The 22,933-nt window shown below is 39.1% G+C and overlaps 1 protein-coding gene across 4 annotated transcripts in view; it reads left to right on the top strand.

Annotated features, from left to right (window-relative positions):
- Positions 1 to 22,933, top strand: part of FHOD3 (formin homology 2 domain containing 3) — a 372,140-nt gene that overhangs the window by 278,590 nt on the left and 70,617 nt on the right. For all 4 annotated transcript variants that reach the window (XM_084215776.1, XM_084215777.1, XM_084215775.1 and 1 more), the window contains 4 exons: positions 1,458 to 1,583; positions 11,952 to 12,086; positions 15,360 to 15,410; positions 19,703 to 19,917. In XM_084215776.1, the coding sequence (XP_084071902.1) occupies positions 1,458 to 1,583; positions 11,952 to 12,086; positions 15,360 to 15,410; positions 19,703 to 19,917 (527 nt within the window). The remainder of the gene's footprint in view (positions 1 to 1,457; positions 1,584 to 11,951; positions 12,087 to 15,359; positions 15,411 to 19,702; positions 19,918 to 22,933) is intronic.

Raw genomic sequence — 22,933 nt, 5'->3', positions numbered from 1 at the left:
GTGGCTCAGAAACATGCATGTTAGAATTTTTTTCCAAGATTATTTCCCTGTTGCTGCTCAGTAGAGTGTCTCAAAAACAGATGAGGGATGGTGGGGTGTTTTCTAAAGCATTAACCTGAAATTGCTGCTCCAGAGGACGTGTTCTCTAAAGCACGATCCCTTCCATTGTAAAAGCACCTAGCTGAAATATACTCTGATTTTTAACATGGGCCTTGGCAGGCAGCAATGCTGTTGAACCCTAAGGAAAAACTTGAAACTTTGAATGAAATTTTGCATGGCTAGATGAATGTGCTAAATGGAGCTGAAGGAAACCAACTAGGCTTTTCAAATAAAATTGCTGAGTGAAATCACTCAGTGCTGATGTGTGCGAGAGAAGAAGCAGCAGAGAAAAGATATGGTGAAGGAGGATATATTATATCTTGTGAAGTATAATAAGGAAAATTATGTTGCTCTATTTCCTGAAATGAATTCTGCAATTTGGATGAGTTGACCTTGCTGAGTACTGATCTTCAGAGCACCATATGCTTTCCATGTGGGAAAATGGCATTTTCTGTGAACAGTATTAAGGAGAGAAATATTAACATTTTCCCAAATCAAGAATCTTTTCTTGACATGCTGTTTAAGTACAATGTTTAAAAGGCGCAGCAAAGCAACACAACTGCCTTTTCTATTCAGTACAGGAGCCAGGATGAAAACATTGATAGAAAGGACTCTGGGGAGGTGGCCATTCCAGGAGTCCTGGAAACAATTTCTCTTTGATCAGCAAGCTCACATTTAAGTGAAGCGAGTTTATGGGGTTTTTTAATGGAGAGAAGGACTGATAGAAATTTCTAAAGCCATGCTTCCGGAGACATGTCTTTTTAACCATGGTGATGATTTTTTACAGGCATTGTAAGAAATGGCACATAAGCTATTACTTATGTTGGGGGAGGGGAAAGAAAATACTGCTGGCTTTAATTAAAAAGAATGTGGTTGCTTTTCCATTTAAAATGCAAGCATTTGCAAGTCATGGATACCCATGCTCAGATCATGTCTCAGGTGTACTGCCATTTTCCTTAATTTTAGTAGATATGGATACTGCTGTCTTGGGCTGGTTTGATCCCTTTTCTAATGGCTGGATATCACTCCCAAAACAGCTAATAATTCTGAGTAACTGAGCAGTATTCAAGTATTCCTGTTCTGAGTTGTCACTTGGGAGGACCATTCAAATCTCTCTTTATTTTCCTTGCCAATAGCTCATTGATTCATCATGTATGTTCATGCGGTGATTGATATTAAGAGTACATGATTGGTTGCATATTTGGAAATAGAGCAACATTTTCAGAAGGTGACTGAAAAATTCTGGGGTATGGAGTCATTACCACCCTGTAAACGAGCGGATTTACTGTTGCATGCCTGTTTGCTGATGGATTTTTTCTGTCTTTCTCTTTCTCCTCCTTTTCTTCCCATTTCTTCAGATACAATAGCTATGGCAGCAGCTCTTACTCTTCTCCACGACCTTACACTGGTGCGAGTGCCCCTACAACACCCACTACTCGTTATGGGATAACTCTGTCACCGACTCAGGAGACCAAATCTGACAGGTTTGTAAAGTAATCAGTGTTTTGACAACAGCTCCTTTGCAGACAGAATGAAGGAGATAAATGTAACCGGTTCTGAATGAGTAGTGGAAATAGATTCTAGCTATATTTTCTAACATTGGGGAAAAAAAGGAAAAAAATCTAAATGTGTTAATTTTCCACTCGTTCTCAAGCCTTTCTGTCTGACTTGGTGTTAAATGCTGGGTGTATTTCCATCTCACTTCTGTTTCTTCCACTAAAATGGATAAAGCAGAGTTGCTTTGCACATAAGCTGTTCTAAGTATTAAAAGGTGAATTAAAATTTTCTTTCCATTTTAAAAAATAAATTCAGATAGATCTATTTTCACTTCTGTCCTCTTCAATCAACCGCTAAATCTTGGAAATGTGCTTAGCTCAGAATTTCCCAGGCCATAATTTTGTCCTTTCTTGAAAATATGTGATATATCTCATTGTATTTCATCAAAAGCAAAACATTTATTGCTGTAGCTAAAGCAAACTCCCAATAACCAACCAGTTATCAGCTTGCTTTAAGAAAAAAAATTAAAGAGGAGAAAAAACCCAAACCAGCAAAAAAAAAAGAAAGTTTTGAACAATCAAAATACTTTTTTGAATTATGTAAGGTACTAGGGGAAGAAAAAAGATAGGAAAATGTTATGGATACTTGAAAGAAATTCTTGGCAAGAGGTTTGGACCACCAGAAATTAGCTACCTGTTACAACCTGAGAGTAAATGACAGCTTCAAAGGATATCATGCTGATTTTAAGAAGGAAAGGTAAAAGTTTTTGATTTAATTCAATAATATGGTGAAATAATGTAAATAATATCCAATTAGGCCATATGGGGTTCGGATTGTTTGTTTCCAAATTGGCCTCAAATTCATAAAAACTCCATCTTCCACCCTGTTTTCTGAACTTGAGGTTTTTTACAGGACTCTTTTTCTGTATTCCAGTTAATTTGTGTTAGTGACTCTTTGGCATATTTCTGTATATGTGTGTGTGTGTTTGTGTGTGTATGTATATATGTTTGAACCTTCCTAATGCCTCACATCCTTTCCAGACTGCTACTCAGAATGGTTCAAGTTAGGTTCTTCCAGCATAGATGTATTTGTAGCCATGAGGTATTGATTTAATCCTTTTTTCCAAGTGAGTAATTAGATTAAGTTTCTCTTTGGAGAAAGGCATTGTTTTTCATTTGCTCATCTCCCTGGAGTACCTTGCCTCGATTTGTCTTTCCTGATCTCAATTAAATTATTGCTGAGTGCAACCACAATAAAAAAACTCTACACCATCATATTCACTCCCATTTGCCTCAGCAAAATTGATGCAAGATAAGCAAGAGTTAAAAGTATCCTGCTGCTTTGGAAGTTTGAGATTTTCAAGCTCCTGCTCTTGTAAGCTTCTGATTGCTACTGTGGCAGAGAAACCCCAAAGTGGTCAAACGCTGAGATGGCTAAAGATGGTTGGGCTTGTCCTGCAAGAGGCTGATGGTGCTGGCCCTGCTCCAGTGAGGAAAGCCAGCTTTCATTTCGGCATCTGCCTAAGTGCCTTGCTGGTTTGGAGCCAAAATGCCTTGGCCCCACAGGATGAAGCTGTAAAATTTGCAGATTCATGGAGAGTCAGGCCAGAGGGGAGCTCTGCAATCATCTGTTGTGACCTATAATGGGTCTCACAGAAGCTAAATGAAAGACCCCTGTAATCTCACGTGTTTTCAAGTGGCAGCACATGATTTCTCCTGAAAATATTCCAATATTTCTTATCACTGCTAGGAAAATATTTTATATTTTGAAGCTAGTTTTTCTAGCAGCAACTTCCAGCCAGCACACCTCATCTTTCTTTTTTCTGTGAAACTGTAAAGTGCTCTACCTTCAACCATCAGCTGTCTCTTACATGTTATAAGTGACTGAACACAGTGCTCAGCATCTCATCTCTGTCTTTCCTTCAGGTTGTTTGCTGCTTTCCACCTCACACAATAAAAATCTGAGTATTGTTGTTTAAATTTGCAGCTTGCTGTTCATGGTAGTTCATGAGCTCATCAAGGTTTCTGCATTTTTATATTTGAGTGATGTTACAGCCTGATGCTTCCTGTATATGTCTCTGAGAACCGTGAAAATTGTATGTACACCACAGCTGCATGTTGTCTGCAGAATAGATGCAGTTATTTCTTTAAAGACAATTAAGTTTACAGTTTCAGATGCCATTTTGCATTCACTTGTTCTTTATGAGAGTGCTGCCACTACAGATGTATACTTCTGCAAGCTCTAAAGTATTGACTGCTTTGAAGAAGGGCAGAAGCCTTCCTTAATTTCATTGTCCTGAAAAATATGCACCGAAGAAATGCCAATGTAGAGACTGATGGATGGAATTTGCTTATTGGAGAGTAAGCCATGTCGTGCATGATGCAACACTTGGCACTAATTAGTAAATGGAAAGTATTGTGGAGGTTTTCACAGTTTTCTATGAATGGTGTTTGCCTCAGATTATGTAAACACTATTTCCTACCTCCTGATGGTAAAAATTTACATGGATTCAAACACCCAAAAAAAGTTAAAAAATGGGGGGGGAGGAGCTGGAGAGGAAGACATTTGATAAGAAGCAGATGCGTATCCATGGTTAGCTCTAAGGTGTGTTTTCTGGTTTCAGCTTATGCTTCAGTTATGCAAAGCCTTCACAGAAGGATTCCTGTCTTTTATCATGCCGGGAAGAGCTTCAGATGCAGGTCCTGGTACCGTTTATCTGACCTTCAAGAATGAGGAAGGAAGAAGTTCAGCATTTAGAGCAGTGCCCAGCACAGTGATTCATTTGCCCTGACAGGCCTTTCAAACCCTTGGCTGCATAATGCTTATGTAAACAAGAGCTACAACTTAGGTGGAAAGAAGCAGTGTGGTTGACATTTTGACATTCATACTTTTAAAACCCTCTTTGGCTGAGATCAGTAGGGAATCATAAGAGCAGTATAAGTCAGTGCAAAAGTAGCTGGATTTTGTTCTTTGAAATCCACATCATCTATATATTTCTGATTGTACAGCAGAAGAAAAGGCTTACTTTACTGTTTCTAAATACAGCTGCAGCCTTTTGGCAACTTCTTGCAATGCTGTTGTTCTCTCTCATTTCCCTGGGTCCCCTGTGGAGAGCCATGTTTGTGAAGTGCATGTGCAGCCATGGGAATCCTGCTGAAGGAGGGCAAAATGCAGGGTGCTTTCTGTTCAGCCCTTCACTGAGAGAAGGGAGAGAAGAAGGAGTGTGTCAGTTCTCTTGTGTCTCTCTGTTTGTAAAAGTCACTCCAAATGCATAAGTATAACCCAGTCTGCCTGTTCTCTAATGCCAAAGAGTGCTTTGCTCCATAAATACGCTGCTCCCACTCTTTACAACTTAAATCACAATTGACTCTTTCTCCCTAGTTAATAAAACAATTTAAAAATCACATAGATTTTAATAACAAAGGGGAAGAGCAGTGCATGACTGAGACACATCAGGGGGAAAAGTATTTTTCTGTCCCTCCAAGTTGGCCCCTTGACTGAGGGCAGAAGGTGTTGTAGGACTAGTCTGTATTTCCATGCCTAATGGTCACACCTAGGATATTTCTGTCTAGCCAGACTGCTTTGTCAGACTCAGAATCTAAGACAGTCACTCAAATTGAAACTGCAGCCTGGGATCTGCCACAGGACATCAAACTTGTTACTTGCAAAGCTTCATACCCCTTCATAGTGTCCTTTTGGTGGTGAACTGTTTGCACTGTTGATCATGGCTATCCTTAGAGGAGATCATGAAGGAGTGTAACTTCTAAGGCAAGAGCTCCTAAATTCAGCACCAGCTGTAATTCATTCTAGTACCAGAAAAATATCCTGCTGGTGTGTTTTCCAGGGTGGGTTTCTTCTGATGCATTTGCCAGGAGGGGGTTCCCCCTGGGCTGGACAGTCAAACAGTAGTACAGTCAGCCTAGCTCAGAAAGCCTTCTTGGGGCATTGCGTGCCAAAGGAGCAAGAGTTCATGGTCTCACCTCTATCTGTTAAATCAAATGCCAGAAAGTTCAGCTTGCAAACCTCCACTTCTTGAGGCTCTTGGCCAGTCGCTGTGAACTTAGTCTCCACCTCTGGCTGGTCCCTCAGAAGTTCTTCCAAATCTCCTAGGCTGGTAAAAGCCTGCAATGGTGTTTGCAGATTATTCCTGTTTGAAGCATCTCCAGCTTTTCCAGAGCGTTAGAAAATAGGCTTAAGGAATATTAAATATATTTCACATTCTTTAATATGTTTTCCATCTCACTTGCTTTGTGATCTACAGCTGTATGTTACCTTGAGCTCCCTTGATGCAGGGCCTTGAATATTGAGTGTGCATTTCCATGTTCCTCTATATGTTTTAAAGGAAATGTGCCTTCAAACATTTATTTCTAAAACAGTTCACAGACAGTGAGATTTGCATGCCTAGATTATAGGTGATTTTTTTTCTCCTCTGACACTTAAATACCATACCTGAAGCATAAGCAAAAAGTGCAGCAAAAGTCTGCAGATACTCTTCTTTTGAGTATTATTCCTTTTCCCGGTGCCTCCAATAGTGATTTGCTGGAAATCTGGTGCTGTCTTTCAAATTTCTCTCTTTAAAGCAAACCAAACCAAACCAAAAAAAAAAAAAACTCCTTAAGAATATCACACAGGTTTCCGGTCAGATTTTCTACTAAAATTAAAGGTCTCGGTTACTGACAACACCAGGGAGATGTTGCTGGGTGAAGCTTCTTGGACTAATTTGTGCTCTGCAGTTCCTTTACTCCAGCTGTTAAGCACTAAGGTAAAACAAGTGCCTATGAAACACAACCTGCTAGACAGCCTGCAAAGCTGCTGCTCTCCCAAGAACTGCTCCTCTTTCCTTGTCCTTCTGTTCTATGTGTGCTTCTGGGCTCTCAGATCAGAGATTGTGACAGTGATTATTCCTTGTGGTAACTGCCAAGCACATCTCTCCTTGAGTAACATAATGAGGAACGGATGGCTTGGTAGCTGATAATAGTGGCCCAGGGCAAAAGCCTCAACTTTATTGCTGAGATTTTAAGAGGAAAAATGACCTTAGGAATTACTTGATGATTTACAGTTTGGGAAGCAGTGGTGGCTTGCACTGGCCTAGCTGCTTGTCGAACTACTGTGTAAGCAATATTCTTGATTGCAGCTTTGTGGACTTCATCATAGGGCATATGTTTAAACAGAAGCATGAACTGGTTATGGTTTCAGACTGCAGAGTGCTGCTGGCTGAACATGCCATGTGCAGTGCTGATGCTCAGGGCTCACCCACGTTGGCCTCCATCTACACCTGGGCTCTGCAAGTCACTTCCAAGCAAGGTGTAACTCAGGATGAGAAGCTGCAGGTTGGAGAAAGACAGAAGGACAGTGTAAAAGCAGCACAGGTCAGCTGGAAGAGGAGAGTGTATGTAGAAAGTCCTTGTGCATTGCCCAGGCTTTGTGTGCAGCTCTGTCCTGCTGTAGCTCTAATTTGGGTAGTCTCCTGTACCACTTAAAAGTCTAACATTAATCACTTCTTCTCTTGGTCATTCTCAAATTTCTTTCTTAAAGGAAGCATTAGTAGTTTTAGCTCTCAACTTTATGTTTATTTTTGAGAGAAGTTTTATAAAGATTCCTTAAGTAATGTTTAGTCTGTTTGCAAAGTCTTACATCAACATGCTTTCGTATTTGCCATGTCATGTAGGGAGACATAACACACGGGGAGTTTCTTTAACTGTGAAAAGCAATATGGCTCTTGGCAGCTTTGCCTCTTCTTTTGTCTCTTCCTAAGCTGGAAAATGGATTTATTTTGTTAAAGCCAAGAGACCTTTAGAGTTACTTGAGGCCGAGTAGGAGCTGCCAACTGTTGTACCCTCACTGTAGCATTCCCATGCTGGAACAGGAGCACTTTGCAAAATTAGGTAATTAGTGCTTCCTTATTAAAGTTATTAATGACTCTGCTCCAAGTTGTATTAAAGACAATCCTGGATATTAACCTTATGAATGAAAGGGATTTCCTCTCGTAAGTCATCTGTTAATTTTTTTTAGCTCATAAAAATATACATTTGTATTTTGTATTCTTCCTGTAGATAACCATTTCTATTTAGCAAATTTTTAAAATTCAAATAAACAGAGGGAAAGGCAGCCACAAAATAGTCTCTCAGAGCTTATGTGAATGAAGAAAGTTTGAAGTTCAGAATTTCAGTTTTGCTTTCAGTAAGACAGAAATATTTTCTTCAGTTTGCAACAAGACTATAGTAATTCAGGGCACATAATCCCCTTCACAATGTAAAGTCCGTGATGGAGTATTTTCAGAAAACTGCAAGAACTTGCAAAAAAGTGTGAGAGATCTTGTGTCTGCATGAATTTGTGATTATAATAATGATTACTAATTCACTACTGTATTAAATGCTGTAGGTAAGGCTAGCTGAATTTTTATTCAGAAAAGCTTTGTCCTACAGTCAACTTTTTGTCTTCATATCCTATGCTCTGTGTATGTTTTGCCTTCTTTTCTTCCCCCCTCCCCCCCCAATTCTTTCCTTTTCCTATCTCTTCTTCCAATAAGATAAGTTACTAATGACCTCTTTGGCCCTGTGTCCTGATTCTGTGGTGAGTAGCTCTATTCACAAATCCACAGACCTAGACGCTTTCTGGTTGTGTATTTTCTTTCTGGAATGAGAAAGTAATAACATAGCTTGTTTAGCTTTTACTGGTTTTAACAGCAGGCATAAGAAAGCTTTTCTTAACATTTTTTGTATTAACAGTCCATTCTTAATAGCCTTGCATTCTCTACAAGACTAAAAATAGTACTCAGAGTAAGCATCCTTCTGGATTGTATTTGTGGAGCTGCACAAATGGTTGATATTACCAGCTGGTAACATATGACACCAGCACTAAAATGCTGGCATATATTAGCTGTAACCCCATTTTGCGAGTGATCGCTCTATTATGCTTTCATTGAGCATTCACATTTCTCTTTACTGTTAAAATCTCTTATCACCTTTGATTCAATCCCAGAAGTTTTTTTAGCCTTTTTCTTGCTTATGCATTTTTAAAATGCAGCCTGCAGCAATAAGATCTAAAAATTCATGAGGCCTGAAGGCACTGTCACCCTTCAAACACTATCAAAGCAACAAAATTACCCAATGGCTAAGTCCAAGCCTTCCCACCAGCTGGTTTGGCCACTCATGCTGCCATTTGCAATTCAAGTATGTGCTCACTGAAAGGGAACATTTAATTTAAGTGTTATTGCCAGGGAAATACAGAAATAAAAATCAGATTTTGTCAAAAAACTGTACATAGACAAATCCCTTTTCAAATTGTTTAGAATATGAGAGGAATACCCCATATTCTTGCTTTTTCTTTGGCTGCTTTACAGGTTTGTACACCCTGAAAGTAACATGCTTACCCCAGGTTTAGTTTATGCACACGTAGAAAATTACCGATAGAGTTTAATAAATGCTAAAACTGTGCATTTACAGTTGCAGTTCACATTAAAAAGAGTTTTGGTGCACCCAAACACAAGTTGAGCTATGGTGCTTGATATCTGCAGTGGGGCTGTGAGTTCATAAGGCAGCTGGTCTCAGCATTTGGTGTGAGGTGTGGTCCCCACCGAGGGCAGATGTGTGTGGTTGAGTGGGTGTTACCACTAAGTGAGCACTAACTCAGCTATGGCAGTGCTGTTTCTTTGCCAGCCCTTTTCTAAATGTGACTGAAGACCCAAAACCTCGACTGTTTGTGCTTCAAGAAGTCAGTGTTGCACAAGGGGACAGTTGACTGTGTTCCTGTCTGTTTAATTATGGCCTCCATGTACAGAAGCTTCTGTCAGCTTGGTTCGATTTGACCATTTCATGCAACAAAGTGTTGTACACGGTAGGGCTGTGTTTGGGACAAAGGAGTTGAACCGGGTATGTGCGTTCACAGCTTGCAATTCAGCTGAAGTACACACTCATAACCAGTGAGAAATACAGAAATTCCAAGTTTTGACAAATTGTTGCTGATTTGATTAGTTTTGAAGAGATGGCCAGCTAACATTTTCAGTTCTTTAGACGCTGGCTTTTTTTCTGGACATACGGCTGTGGATCTTCTATTTAGATTGTGATGCTGCTCTTCATACATCTGCAAATTTTTTCCCAGTGAGCAATGCTAGCCAAACTATGCTAGATCAAACCTCCAAACCTGGAGGTATTTTACTACCAGGGTTAGCTTAGAATCCCATCTGCAGGACTAAGTTGTGCATCTCCATGTGATTTCCCTGTAATCCCCTGCATAGGAATGTGTATTTATTGTAGGGCCTCAAAGAGCTCAGTCAGAGCTGAAGGCTTCCAACCTGCTAGATGATGTGCAGACCTGCAATCATTCTTTTGGTCTCTCATCATCACCCCATCCTTCCCCTTATTTTTCCTTCAGTTCTTTTAAGCCATACTTTCCTTTTACTCTAAATTGAGTTTGCAGACTTCATGGCAGCTGGGCAGGATGGGATATCAAGCTGAATACACAAAACAGATAAAAACAAATACTTGATAGGGACCCTCTTGCCATCTCTCCTACTTAATTTCCATATATCTTCACATGGAGGCACTGTTCATTTTTCCCCTTCCAAAAGTAATTTCTGGTGTTATATCCAACCCTATAGCCATGGTTTTTTGTGCTAGTACAGGATTGGAGCTCTAGCTTTTGAATTTTAGTACAGTGGTGCTACTGTTTTTGCTAAGAGCTTTCTCTTGAAACATGCACTAAGAGGTCAAAAGTTAAAATAAATTTAAAATATGCTCAAGGGAAAATTCACCACACGTACTTGACTGTCAGGGTTTGAGGATTTTTTTCCCCCTCTTCTTAGTGCTGAAGCATATTAGAGATTTTTATGGTTTTGAGTGTGATCCAGCATTGATACTGTAGCTTTGGAGGAGTGCCAACAGGGACTCTTACAGAATATCAAGTTTTATACCATCTTATGTAATGTTTATGCGGGTGGGATATGACATATTGAAATTCAATTTATTGAAATTATTGACATTGTATTCATGCTGCCCTGCTGCCAGTGGGGCTGAAATGGCTATGTTTTGTGGTGTTCCTGCTTATACAGACATAGACTCTTGGGGAAGATAGGTTTGCATTAGTATTTTTATCTTCTTTTGCACCTATGTTCACTAGTGAATTGGTGCCATTTTTCTAAATGCCTACACTGTGCAGCCATAGGCAAGTAAATAAATAAGGGAGAGGGTCTGAGTTCTTAAAAATAAGAAAAATTTATTCAGGTTTGCATTACTGGTTAAGGAACCTTCCTCCAGGCAGGCAGGATTTAGTTTCTTTTTACACAAAAGGCAGTATCTATTTCTCTCATTAATCCTTTCATTGCAAAACTCATGTTGCAACAATGCACAGAAACCTCTCTACATGAGTTATGTCTTTTTTGATTTTATCAGTCTAATTCAATCAGTGTGCATCTGTATAAAGCTACCCTGTACAATTCAAATTTTTTCCTGTCTAAGAGAAAGAAAGAAAGACACTTTTACTCTGAGGTCACTCTGTTGCCATGTCAGAGGTTGGTGGTACCAATACCACCATGTTGAGGGAAGGCTGTGTAAGAAGACCTACTCTCCCAGACAAAGTACTACTTAGAGTGAAGCCAATAAAAAAATCTATGTCAGCACCAAACTATAAGTGAATGTAAAAGTAGCTTTATATCTTTGAAAAGTTTTTACTGTAGAGCCTGTGATTTCTGTTAGTTTTTAAAAATGGTTTGAGAAGACTGTCCCTTTGTGTTTTACTGATATGGTCTAGTATGAGATTCACCTTGCTCTTACAGCACATGCAGCAGGGAAATTATGATAATCAAATTTATTAATGTATAAGGGAAAAATATGGCTGATACTTAAGAGAGCATTTGAATTCTCTAGGGCACTTCTGACATTTTCCTTTACTTTTGTTTTTCTGTATAGAGGATTCTCAGGTGTTTGTGACACATCTTTGCATAACAGTTTTTAACATCTTTGCATAACAGTTTTTTTCCATAAAAATTTCAAAAATCCTTTACAGGATTCAGCTTTTCTATTAACAGGATAATAAAGTAAAAAAAAAAAAAAAAACCAAAAAAAATCCCAATATTGCAGTTGAAACTGACTGAAGAATTTTTACACATACTTTATTTGTGCTTTAGGAATTTGGCTATTGAGGAAGCTTACCCTAATTGTTTTTCCTCACCTCATTGCAGAATCTATAATCAATTCAGCAAGAAGACACTTAGCCAATGCTTTGAAAGATCTCTACATAATATTGCCATGTCATTCTGCTGGTTGGGATTATGTTACTTGTTGCATGATTGCTACTCATTTTTTGCCAGTATAATCAATAAAAGTGACACTGAGAAATCTGATCTTCCTTTTCTGCAGGCCAGCTTTGGGTGGTCTCCTTACATCATCTTTTCGGCAGCACCAGGAGTCCTTGGCAGCAGAAAGAGAAAGACGGCGTCAGGAGAGAGAAGAAAGGTTGCAAAGGATAGAACGTGAAGAAAGAAACAAATTCAAGTAGGACCCAAATTTGCTTTCAGTCTCTTGCTGTACTGTGTGATAGATTGATCAATCACTGAGACATTCAAGTGCAAAATAATTGAATTGATGAATAGTTTGTCTCTTTAGATGCTTTTCTTGATCTAAGTATCTTAAAAACTGATAGATTAAACACATTACAATTTTTGGTACTTAATAAAAAAGCTATTTTTTTAAAGGCAGCCAATTACACTGCTTGAGTATGTACAGAGGCTCAATTTTATAATTGTATAGATCATTTTCTCACCAAATTACAATCTCAGTGAGGCACAGGATTTGAAGGTGAAACAGTAGGACAAATGTATCAAGAAGGGAGGAAGGGAGAGCACTGAAACATCTTTTTTTCTTTGAAGTTATGCAAAGTAAAAATGTCTTGCTGTATGGTAGTGGCTTTTAACTACTTTTTCCTGCGCTTCTGAACATGTGTCTCTTCCTCCTGGAATCAACAACTGACAGAAGGTAATGACCAAAATAACTGTTCAAACCTTGGCCAGATGAATGTCATAGCTAAATGTGGGGCTTTGCATTTTCACATCTGAGAAAATGCTGTGTGATGTGGGATCCCAGGGTGTGCTGCCTGAAGATAGTGAGAGACAAGCCCCCTCAACCTCTTCAGTCCATGCCTAGAAATCCCAGCAGGGACATTAACAAAGACTGCAGCGGGCCAAGGATAGATATGGAATCTATACCTGAGATTGTGTGCCTTCACTCTGAAGAGTGTACACTAAGAAATCAATTTGTTTCCTCATAGACAGGAGTGAAAAGCAAACCTATTTTTAGTATTTAGAAGACATAATGTAATAACTTAAAGAATGGTAATATAAATGTTTTGTAGCCTTAGAATTGGTAGTTATGGAAAAGATGGCACAGGGTTTCATGTTAGCTTGTTTATTAGTATGCAGGATTGTTTTCACTGTAATCATCCCTTTAGTAAAAAGTGGAAACAGGCTGTGATTCTGTGAATTTGGAAAGAGGAGTAACTTAGGAGTAGTTGATTGATATTCTCCTGGCTCCAGAAGATAGCTAGTTTAGAAGGAAATGAGAGGCAGAGGGAAGGTGGAAGAGCACCATAATAGGATCTTTGGCAGCCAGCAGCTGCCCAAGTCCTCCTGAAACAGAAACAAAAAGGTTACAGTCTTCCAGCCTCTTCCAAAAACTCTCCCTCTAAGTGGTATCATCAGGCTGCAGCAGGCTGCCATGGACTGCCAACATGATCTTTCAGAAAGGAAACTCCCAGACCAAAAAAGCCAACAGGGCATTTGGCAGACTGACCTGTTTGAATAACAGATCTGCACATTTCAGTAGAGGCTGGCTACACTGGTTGTTCTGTCACTGAAAGAGGTTTCTTAAAATCCAAAACAAAAAAAAAAAAAATACATTTTCATCCCTTTATTTCAGAGTCAGAAACTGATTAACCAAATGTCATAATTATGCTACATATTTAAGATTATTTTTCAATGCTCAGTGTTTTCATCTTTTAGATTTTATTTTTGTGATCACCCAAAAGGTATAACTTTTGTTTGAGCAGAGGGTCTCCAAAGCCACCAGACTTCACAAACAGACAGCATCCCACAGTTGATTAAACAGTCTGGCAGGAGGAAGACAAAATCACAGCAAGCAGTCATGGACAGTTTCATAAGAGTTCCTGGGATTTCATTATCATATCATCAGTCTGGCTAGAAACCCAGTCTCTGAAGATGTATTTTTGATTAAAAATAGCACTTGCAATTCAGCCTTTAAACTCGTGAGCCATACTGGATTTACCATCATGACTCATTTGTTATCTCATTCTTTCCAACTCTGCCTCAAGAACATTGCACTAGATTCTGGCACCATTATTGACAAATTGAGGATAATTTAAAGAAAGGCATCACTAGTTGTGAAAGAGCTGGAGGATTAGGAGAGGAGCTACAAAACTTCATAAGCTATTGCTAACTAAAGGAATGCTTTGCAGAATGAACATTTTTCTCAGTAGAAGCACTATTGTACCCATTGCATATGTAGAACAATATGTCCTAAAATAAAGTGGTTATTTTTCAACTGTAGGGAAGAGTGAAAGTTGTCAGAGGGGAAAGAGTAATGTTAAAATTTGCCTGCTGAAGATTTCCTGGAAAACTTTTAAAATATTGTGAAAGTATAATCAGTCCAGAATTCATGGCCTGTGGAGATGGCCTGAAACAGTAATGTGTGTTCCCTCTTAAAGGACTTTTGAAGAGCACTTGCACCCAGATGTTTGATAGCTATTGGTATAATAGATGATAGGTAATTAATTTAATGACACAATATAAAGGGGGGGAAAAAAGGAGTTATTAATAAAAGAAGTAGTTCTGAAAATCTTTCTGGTACTCACAGCTTACACTGTGAAAGGATCTAGCAGGTAAGGTGAAGATCATATCAGTTTTGTCTACCAGATTCAACCAAATATTAAAACTACATTGTAAGGAAGCATCTTGCTGTGATAGTGAGACAGGGTGGACATTTGCTGGGTTCTGCTGTGCTCCAAGTTAAATTTGCAGCCGTGTTTGTGGATGTGGCAGGCCTGTCTGAAATCATAGTACTCAAGCATCTAGCAAACTTGACTTGGCAAAAGTTAAATATATGGGTTACTTGAGGAGCTGTGGAGTGGCAGCTGACATAAAAGGAGTTTTGTATCTAAAACTCTGGGTGAAAAATAAGGAAATGAAATGTTGTTATCTGACCAATGATGCTGCATACACCTCCTTGGAATGCAGAATTGTCCTTCTTAATAAAGCCAGTCCCCTGTCCTGTTTCCAAACATGGCAACTATAATTCACTAAGGAAAGGTTCCTTGGAAAGAAGGCCAATAGGTTTGCTCACTGCCTCAGGTCACAGCCAGGTGCTGTGGTCACTCTCTTGGGGCATTCTGAGATGGAGCAAATGAGGGATGGTTTAATAGCCACTCATGTTCCTGCTCCCTATGGATAAGTGCAGTTCCTTGAATCTCATTTCAGATACCAGATTTCAAAGCATGCTTCCAATTTTTCACTTTTTGCAGGTTTTTTAGAATTACTTTTAATGACCTTCCAAACTACATATTTGGTGGTGTATGTATGGATAAGTGTACACTCTTCAGCAATTTTTGGAAAAACAAGCAGTTTTTTTGACAACAGCCTTCAGTGTCTCCGATCAGTTTGTGTGTACCACTCTTGGTTTCTCCTACTGTACTTATATTTCTATTACTTCCCTTTTTCTTCTGGTTTCTGCTGCAATTTACTGTAATTCTCTTTCTAGCCGTGATTATTTAGACAAAAGAGAAGAACTAAGACAAGCAAGAGAAGAGAGGTTTGTATGTCATGCATCCATCCTTCCCTATCTTTCCCTCTGGTTGTTTGTACTTCCTATATTCTTTGTTGTGAAGCTGTTGTATGTTTACATTTTTAACTCTGCTTGCACAAAACATTTTTATTCCAAAAGACTTCTATAAGAAAGAAGTTGTTAAGGAGCAGAATGAAGTCCAGCTGTAAGCACAGCAATAAATGAAGAGCAATGAGAATGCTTAAGAATGATTGATGATCCTTTATCTATTTGTGTGGGAAATAAGCTTATCCCATTTGCCTCAGAAATTGCCCAAATTTAGTAGAGCTATAAATTGAATAAGCCTGTCTTTTTCACCCAGTGGGTCCCAAGCTTTCTGAAGGGTCAGAAAAGGCAAGTGAGGATAAAGGAAATTGGGGTCACAAGCATTGCAAAACTGCAGTAACAGGCTGATGGAAATGGGGAAATGGTTCTGACCCACTCTCGGCATATTTTTATCTTTCAGAGCCAAGTTTTCTTTGCCAATCTCTTTAAACATCAGCAATTAAATTACGAAGCTTAGCAGTGTTTATCATTGGGGCATTGTTTCAGTTTTATTTAAATAGCATATTTGAAGGGACGGAGGGTTTGGGTTTTATTTTCCCTTTTTTTTTTTTTTTAATTCAATGAACAAGTTTAGAAACTCTGGGACAGGCTGGGAGGTATGTGCTTATAAAAGCATATTTTTCAGGGAATGCTCAACTAAGGACTTTTGTCTTTCAGTAGCTTCATCTCTACCCCTGCTAGTAATTGCATCCTGGAGGGAGTGCTTGTTTTTACCTGGAAAATATGCAAGTTACTGTACAAATAGATGAAAAATCATCCAGAGGGCTTCAGTTCTGCTTTTATGATCCTCTAGAGATTACTCTCTGGAGATACTTTTGGATTGTCAAGAATTGGAGTTACATTATCAAAATAAGAGAGCAGCCATCTCAGAAATCATTGTAATGCTAAGTTTTTACTTGGGTTTTTTTCTGGTTGCTTTTGTGTTTTGGGTTATTTTTTCACAAAATCATTATAGAGGGGACAGTTTGTTTCTGCAGACTGAAGTTTTATCTGTTGAGGCTGAAGTAGCTAATATTAAAAAATTATTTTAACGCCTCTAAAAGTAAGAAAAGGTAGGTGGGCTTTCCATTGTGCTTCCAGTCCCAAAACAATTTCAAGTCATTTAAAGCATTTTCTGAAATGAAATGCATCTGAGCACATAAGCATCATCACTGAGCTGAGTAAAACCTTTCTTCAGTGAGCATGCTCATCTACAAGTTTTGAAACAAATTAGAAGTGAGTTCTCCATAACTTTCAACTTGTAAGGGAAAATGCCAACTGGAGTATTTTTGGGGAAGTGTTCACCATCACTGCTGCACAATCTGAGACTATTTCACCCTTCATTAGTATTGTTTTGTTATCCTTAGGGCTCTTTTGAACAGATATCAAACTATCAGTTCCTACTCATAAAGAGGAAAGACAGGTTTGCTTTGACAGCAGATAAATATTGGAGAAAACTTCTGCAAATGAATTCTTGCACCAGTAGTCCATTCCACTGGCATTCTGTAACTACATTTTTTATAGACACTTTGCACAAATTAAGTTTTATTTCCGATAGGAAATTGCATGAAACTTGTTTTAGTAGAGTGCATAAACTGTAAGAAAATCCTATAGTCAAGATGCCTAAAATCCTAGTTAAAAACTCATTTGTATGTTTCCTCCATATCAGTTCTTGCTGTTCAATGATTTGAGGCCTTTTCCCTTTGCTTGGTTGGGAGTTTTCCAGTGGTAGTTAAAGAATAAAACCAAGAAAGGTGAGCTCCCAAGCCCACTCTGGTGTAAGGTAGAGTTCAAATGCTCTCCACCCCCATGGCTTTGTTGGTACCTTAATATTTTAAGTTGCCCTCAGGGCATTACTCAGATTCCCAGAGAGCTCAAAATGATAATTTCATCTACTTGAAGGTGATAAATCCAGTGTTATGTTCATGAGGAAAAGCAAATGAATAGCCACAGCCTTTTGGCTCATTGTCTATAGAGAAGAGTCAGCATAGCTGAGATGATGTCTGCAGGTTCCCAGTATTTAAAAGAATATGGCAGCATATGCAGGGGCAATTTGTCAGTCCTGTAGTGTAGGTATGGTAGCTCATCCTTTCAAACCCCTTCAGATTTTGATCTACATGACCTTGCATATCTGCATATCTGGCATTTATTCAATATGAAGATATTTGTCAGAAGCAAAAAATAACCAAATAATGTCATTTATCAAGTAAGAAGCATTAAAAAATGATTCTTGAATTTTTTTTTATTTCTCAGTTATACTTATTTGTTAAGTTTCCCATTTGATAACGAGCTCTGCTGATGTGCTGCCATTGGAGTTGCTGTTCTGGTTCCTTTTTTTGTTTCAGTATAATAATCAGAGACATTTTGAAAAGTCACCTCTTGATGATAGTCTCTGCTTTGCTGGTTGGCAGCGCAGCACGCAGCTACAGAAAATGTTAAAGCACCTGAAAAAGAGCTGAGGACAATAAAACATTGTAGCTCCCCACATCATATAAGGATCCATCCAGATTTTGGTGTAGTCTGTTGGCAAACTGCAAAACCCCCTCAGCAGCAGCCAGCTGGGCTGTACCTGTTAGTGCCAAGTGATCAATTTGAATGGCTCTTTATGTGTCTGGAGTCCCATCTGCTCTGCTTGTGAGGAGGTGGAAGGCACTGTACATAAGTGACCAACATTCAAAGACAGAGTGGCTGCATGAGCTGTAACAAAACATCATGCTGGTGCCAGAGAAATGCTTTCCCCTCTATTGAAAAGGCAAGATTCAGTCTCAAGAATTGGCTTCATGTTAGAACTGTAAACAGTTCCTATTTTATAACCATGCAAGTATGTAGCTTGTTATATTTTCATCCAGAGTCTGTAGGGGTTCTTTTTCTTGCAGAATTTGTTCAAAGCCTGTGCATACCTCTGGAGGAATAAAAGAAAATGAGTTTGTTCTTCATTATTGCTGTTTGCAGTAAGGCAAATTGCCTCTGAAAACACAAGGGCTGCTCTTCAAAGACACATTTCTGTCCTCTATATGAATGTTTGCAAATGTGCATGCATGTGTGGCTACCATATGTACTAAACATGTTTGTTGCCACATATGGCTGACTTCTTTACCCTGCCTGCTTTTAGTGCACCCTCTTACGCTAATTTGGGCTGTCAGTGATGCAGAAGGGGGGAGGAGAGGTGTTCAGTGTTATGAAGTGTTTGCAACAGTATGTTATAGGGAATGACCAGAGTGTTTCAGGGACATAAGAAGTAGTCCTGATTAACCTGTTTAACAGCTCACTTGTGGATAAGGCAAACAGTCTAAAGCCCAATCCAGCTGTATTCATGAATTTATTCCTTAGCAAATAATGGTGGATAAAATTAGCAGACATCTGGAACAGGCACATATTTAAAAGTTATTTTGGTCAAAATGTATAAAGCATACTATGAAGAATATGATTGGTAGCTGGTCTTAATAAACAGTTAGTGAGTTCTGCCTGCCTAAAATGCAAAACAGATGTATCTTTGTTCTTTTAAAGTGACTTTGATGAATAAACTACATGTGACGTCAGGTACAAGCTATTGGATGTCTGAGTCCGGCAGAGAAATTTTTCAGAATAAAAAAAAAAAAAAAAACTTTCCATTGTAGGCTCTGGAGAGAACAAAGTGAATTCCAGTGCATTGCACTCAGAGCAAATAGAAGCAGGTTCAGAATCTTTAGATAGTCAATTCAAACGTTTATTATTGGTGTTATTTTCAGGAAGATCTGTTTTTGTCTGCTGCATTTTCCTCTCCTTACAGAAAGTCTCAGATTTTGGCAATTTGCACCAGTATTAAGGGGCTCTGGGTTTGGAGGGGTTTTTTTTCTTCTTTCTTTTTTTTTTTTTTTTTTCTCTCCCATTTTAGTTTTGGGAGAGGGAGGGCTGAGAGGAGGAGGAAGAGGAGGAGGAGGTGAAGGAGGAGGGTGAAAAAGAGGACAGACAAATGCTTCCAAAAAGGAGGACTGTGCAGACAAAATACTATAGTTAAAGGTTCTTTAACTCTGCTGGTTTTTACTTTTGTATTTTAATGAGCAATTTAACATTTTTCAGGGCAGTAGTCTTTGCTTTAGTGTGCACTTTTTGGCAGATTGAGCAAGCAGGCAGTTCAGTGCTGTACTCCTTGTGTCAGGAAGTCAGCTCATTCTCTGCAGGTGTTTCATCCAGAAACAAGCATCAGCCACAGACTTCTTTTTCTTTACGGAAACCCTCTGGAATTTAACTTTCAGATACAAATACTTGGAGAAGTTGGCAGCAGAGGAGTATGAGAAGGAGCTGAAGAGTCGGAGTGTCAGCCGAGGCAGAAGTGAGCTGTCCTTGAACCTGAGATCTCCTTCAGCTCCATCCTCACCTGTACCCAAGTGCATCAGCCCAGCTTCTATAGAGTCCCAGGAAGAGCTGAAGACCCCTTCCATCCCGTGTGGAACTCCTCAGCCCTCAGAAGGTAAGTGAAAAGGAGGGTAGGGGAAACAATGCTGGGTTCATCAGTTTCTCTTGGGATGGTGATTTTTGATGCATGAGTGCAAGAATACAATCTATAAGGTGCCAGAGTAAAGGGTCCTACACTATTCCATCCTGTCTTCCTAAATTGCCTATTTTTTTTTGCATTGGTTTGGATATCATGTAATCTGTTCAATAATAGGATACATTGGAAATTGTTGCTATGATTCATGCCATCATTTTCTGTTGCTTTTCAAATGGAATAATTAGAAAACAGAGAATACAGAGGGTCTTAATTTTAGTGTCATGTTCCTTATATATGAGGAGTTACTGAATACTAGACAAACAGTATTCCTGCCAACAGATTTTGCGTATATGGATTCTCTGAAAGAAATGCAACAGATGAATGCCAAGATTATAATAACCTACCAGTAGAGCACAGACTGAATGTGACCAACTGAAAAGTTCTTGAATTGAAGGCAGGGGGAGTGTGTTGATTATTTTTAATACCAAGAAAAAAACTCTTAAAATTGTAGCACAAATCATAAAGGACTTAAAAGAGACCACAGACAATTAGTAAAAAGGAAAGTATAACTAGTGTTTGCATGGTTGGTTTGCTGTCATATAATTTATTGGTGTACAGAGCAATGCTTTTTGTGTATGTTTGTATGTCATTCTGCCACTTGCATCATGTACCTCTCCTTCAGTGCTCAAAACACATGCCATACAGATTTATATTTGCACCACATGATGTTGCATTAACTTTGGGAGCTAGAATGCATGTTGAGGGCAAATTATCGCCATCACTCATTTTTATTTTATTTGATTTCCTGCTACATGCTATTGGTGATTAATGCATTTGTAACTTGCACTGCTTGGTTTTATGGAGTGTTATGGCTGGTAGCATGCTATAAAGTAAGGCAATTTAAGAAAAACGTTACAAATACTGAATGCTGCATATGTTTATCCTCACCGTACTAAGTAGGTGAAGTTTATTTTATGTAGTTTTATATATTTTCCCAATTATATTCCCCAGTTTTCTTGTTTGGAACCTTAAGAGTCTCAGTGGAATCATTTGAACTTAGAAACCACAGATACTTTCCTCCAATACTGATAGTCAGAAATACCCAAACACCCATTTTGTTTAGAGCTATATTGCTTTTAGAGCAAATAGTCTGGATTTTTCCACCATTAGGGTTTCAGAGCTGGGTAGGGAGCAAGTATGTCTTGTGATGATTATTTTAACATATTTCTCCTGGAAGCATTAAAAAAAATTGCAGCATGAAATGGAGCAGCACAAACCATTTGGAGAATACATTTAGAGCAGGTGTACAGGGCAGCTTCAGACAGCCAGAATACGGCAAAGCTATCAACATGTGGGTAGACAGGACATCTCTACTAAAACTCCTGGCAAGATCGTAGGCATCGGAGGGGGCAGCACCTGGAAGCCTGGCAAATGGACCACAAGGAGAGAATATGTGGATGGGGCAGGGTAGCCTTCCAGCCAAGGGCAGCTGCAGGCAGATAGCCAGGATAGAACCTAAACAGAGGCCTGAAATCTGCATACTTCAGCGGGATCTGGGCATGGGGAATGACTGTTTTTTCAGACCTACCAAGAGTATTGGAAAGGTCATAGGAAGTCATGAGCATGTGGGCAGGACACAGCATCTGGAAGTGCCCATATTATTGGATATCTGCCAACAGGGGACAGGTTTAATGTAGGCACTGTGCCATGGTCTTTATACTATTACTTGACTTCCTTATGCTCCATACTGAATTAAAGTCTCAATTTTACTGGTTTTAGGAAGGGTTATGAATCCCATTTAATAGGTAGAGAAAATGAAGCATTAACTTGCTCAAGTCACTTGTAAGAAAAGCGGAAATAGAGCCGTGGACAGAACTCAGATTACTGCATCCCAAGAAGTTGCTTTTAATATGGGGTTCACCATATTCCCAAGCAGGAATGAAACTGCAGAAAGAAAACAATTCCTTGGTTCTGTGCATATGATGCTCTAAAGACTCTGCAAGAATGGTGTTAACAGATGTGTGATATTCATCTGCAAAATTCAGAACCTGAGGTCAAAGGCAAAGAGTGTTCATTTACTAGCAAAACAATAAGGGATTTTTGAAGTCAGATTTATTTTATTCCTTTTGTGCTGAAATATCCTTTGGCCGATCCAGTAACTACTGGTATTAAGAAGGAAACAGATTCTGTCTGTGGAACTTTGTCTCACACTGTGAAGTGTGTCAGTACCATTACCCAATATAAAAATCTGGACTTACTGAGCTGCAGTGTTTTCTCATATAAAACAATTGGTTCCACTGAAGTAATCAAGTCTTGTAGGACTTACTCTTGTAAAACTTGTATTATGGCATTCAGAGGAAATGAAGGCAGTCCCATAACTCCAAAAAGGAACTTAATTTTTTTTTTTTTTTTCGGAGGAGCTATTTACTCTTTTGTAATTTAATTGGAGAATATTTTGTGAAGTGCAAGTATGCAGTAAAGGAGGAGCAACAATAACTGAGACATCTCTGAAGTCAGTCTACAAAGGAATTTCAGGCAAACCCTTCTCTGAAAGAAGCAGCTTTTTTAGTGTTTAAGAAAGTAAGCTGGCCAACCCAAGTGCACATGGTGGACAGTAGGAGACCTTCTGAGCATAGTAGTAGGTGAGCTCAAAGCATGGCTGATAAGAGCATGTCAGCAGATGGGGAAGCACCAGAGCATGAGCATGCAATGAGGCCAATGCAGCCCCAGTTGTGCAGTTCCTGTATCATGGTTCCTTTGGCTCTGGCCAATGCAGAGCCAAAGGAACCATGATACAGAGAGTCCGAGGAGGAACTGGGGTTGGAGGACAAAAAATGACTGCATTTCTGACTGCTCGAAGAAAGAGCCAATCCAGTCTGCACCTGTTCTTACCAACACAAAGAATGGGAGGAAAAGATTGGAGTGGGAGTGGGGAGAGGTAGAGTCCCTGCAGAGTTCAGAGGAAGAGGAATCCTGTGCTGGAGTAGCTGAAGGG

This window comes from Fringilla coelebs (assembly GCF_963513975.1).
Source record: "Fringilla coelebs genome assembly, chromosome: 1".
Taxonomy (NCBI): domain Eukaryota; kingdom Metazoa; phylum Chordata; class Aves; order Passeriformes; family Fringillidae; genus Fringilla; species Fringilla coelebs.
The sequence above is the reverse complement of the archived record's forward strand: the minus strand, read 5'-3'. Positions and strand labels throughout refer to the sequence as shown.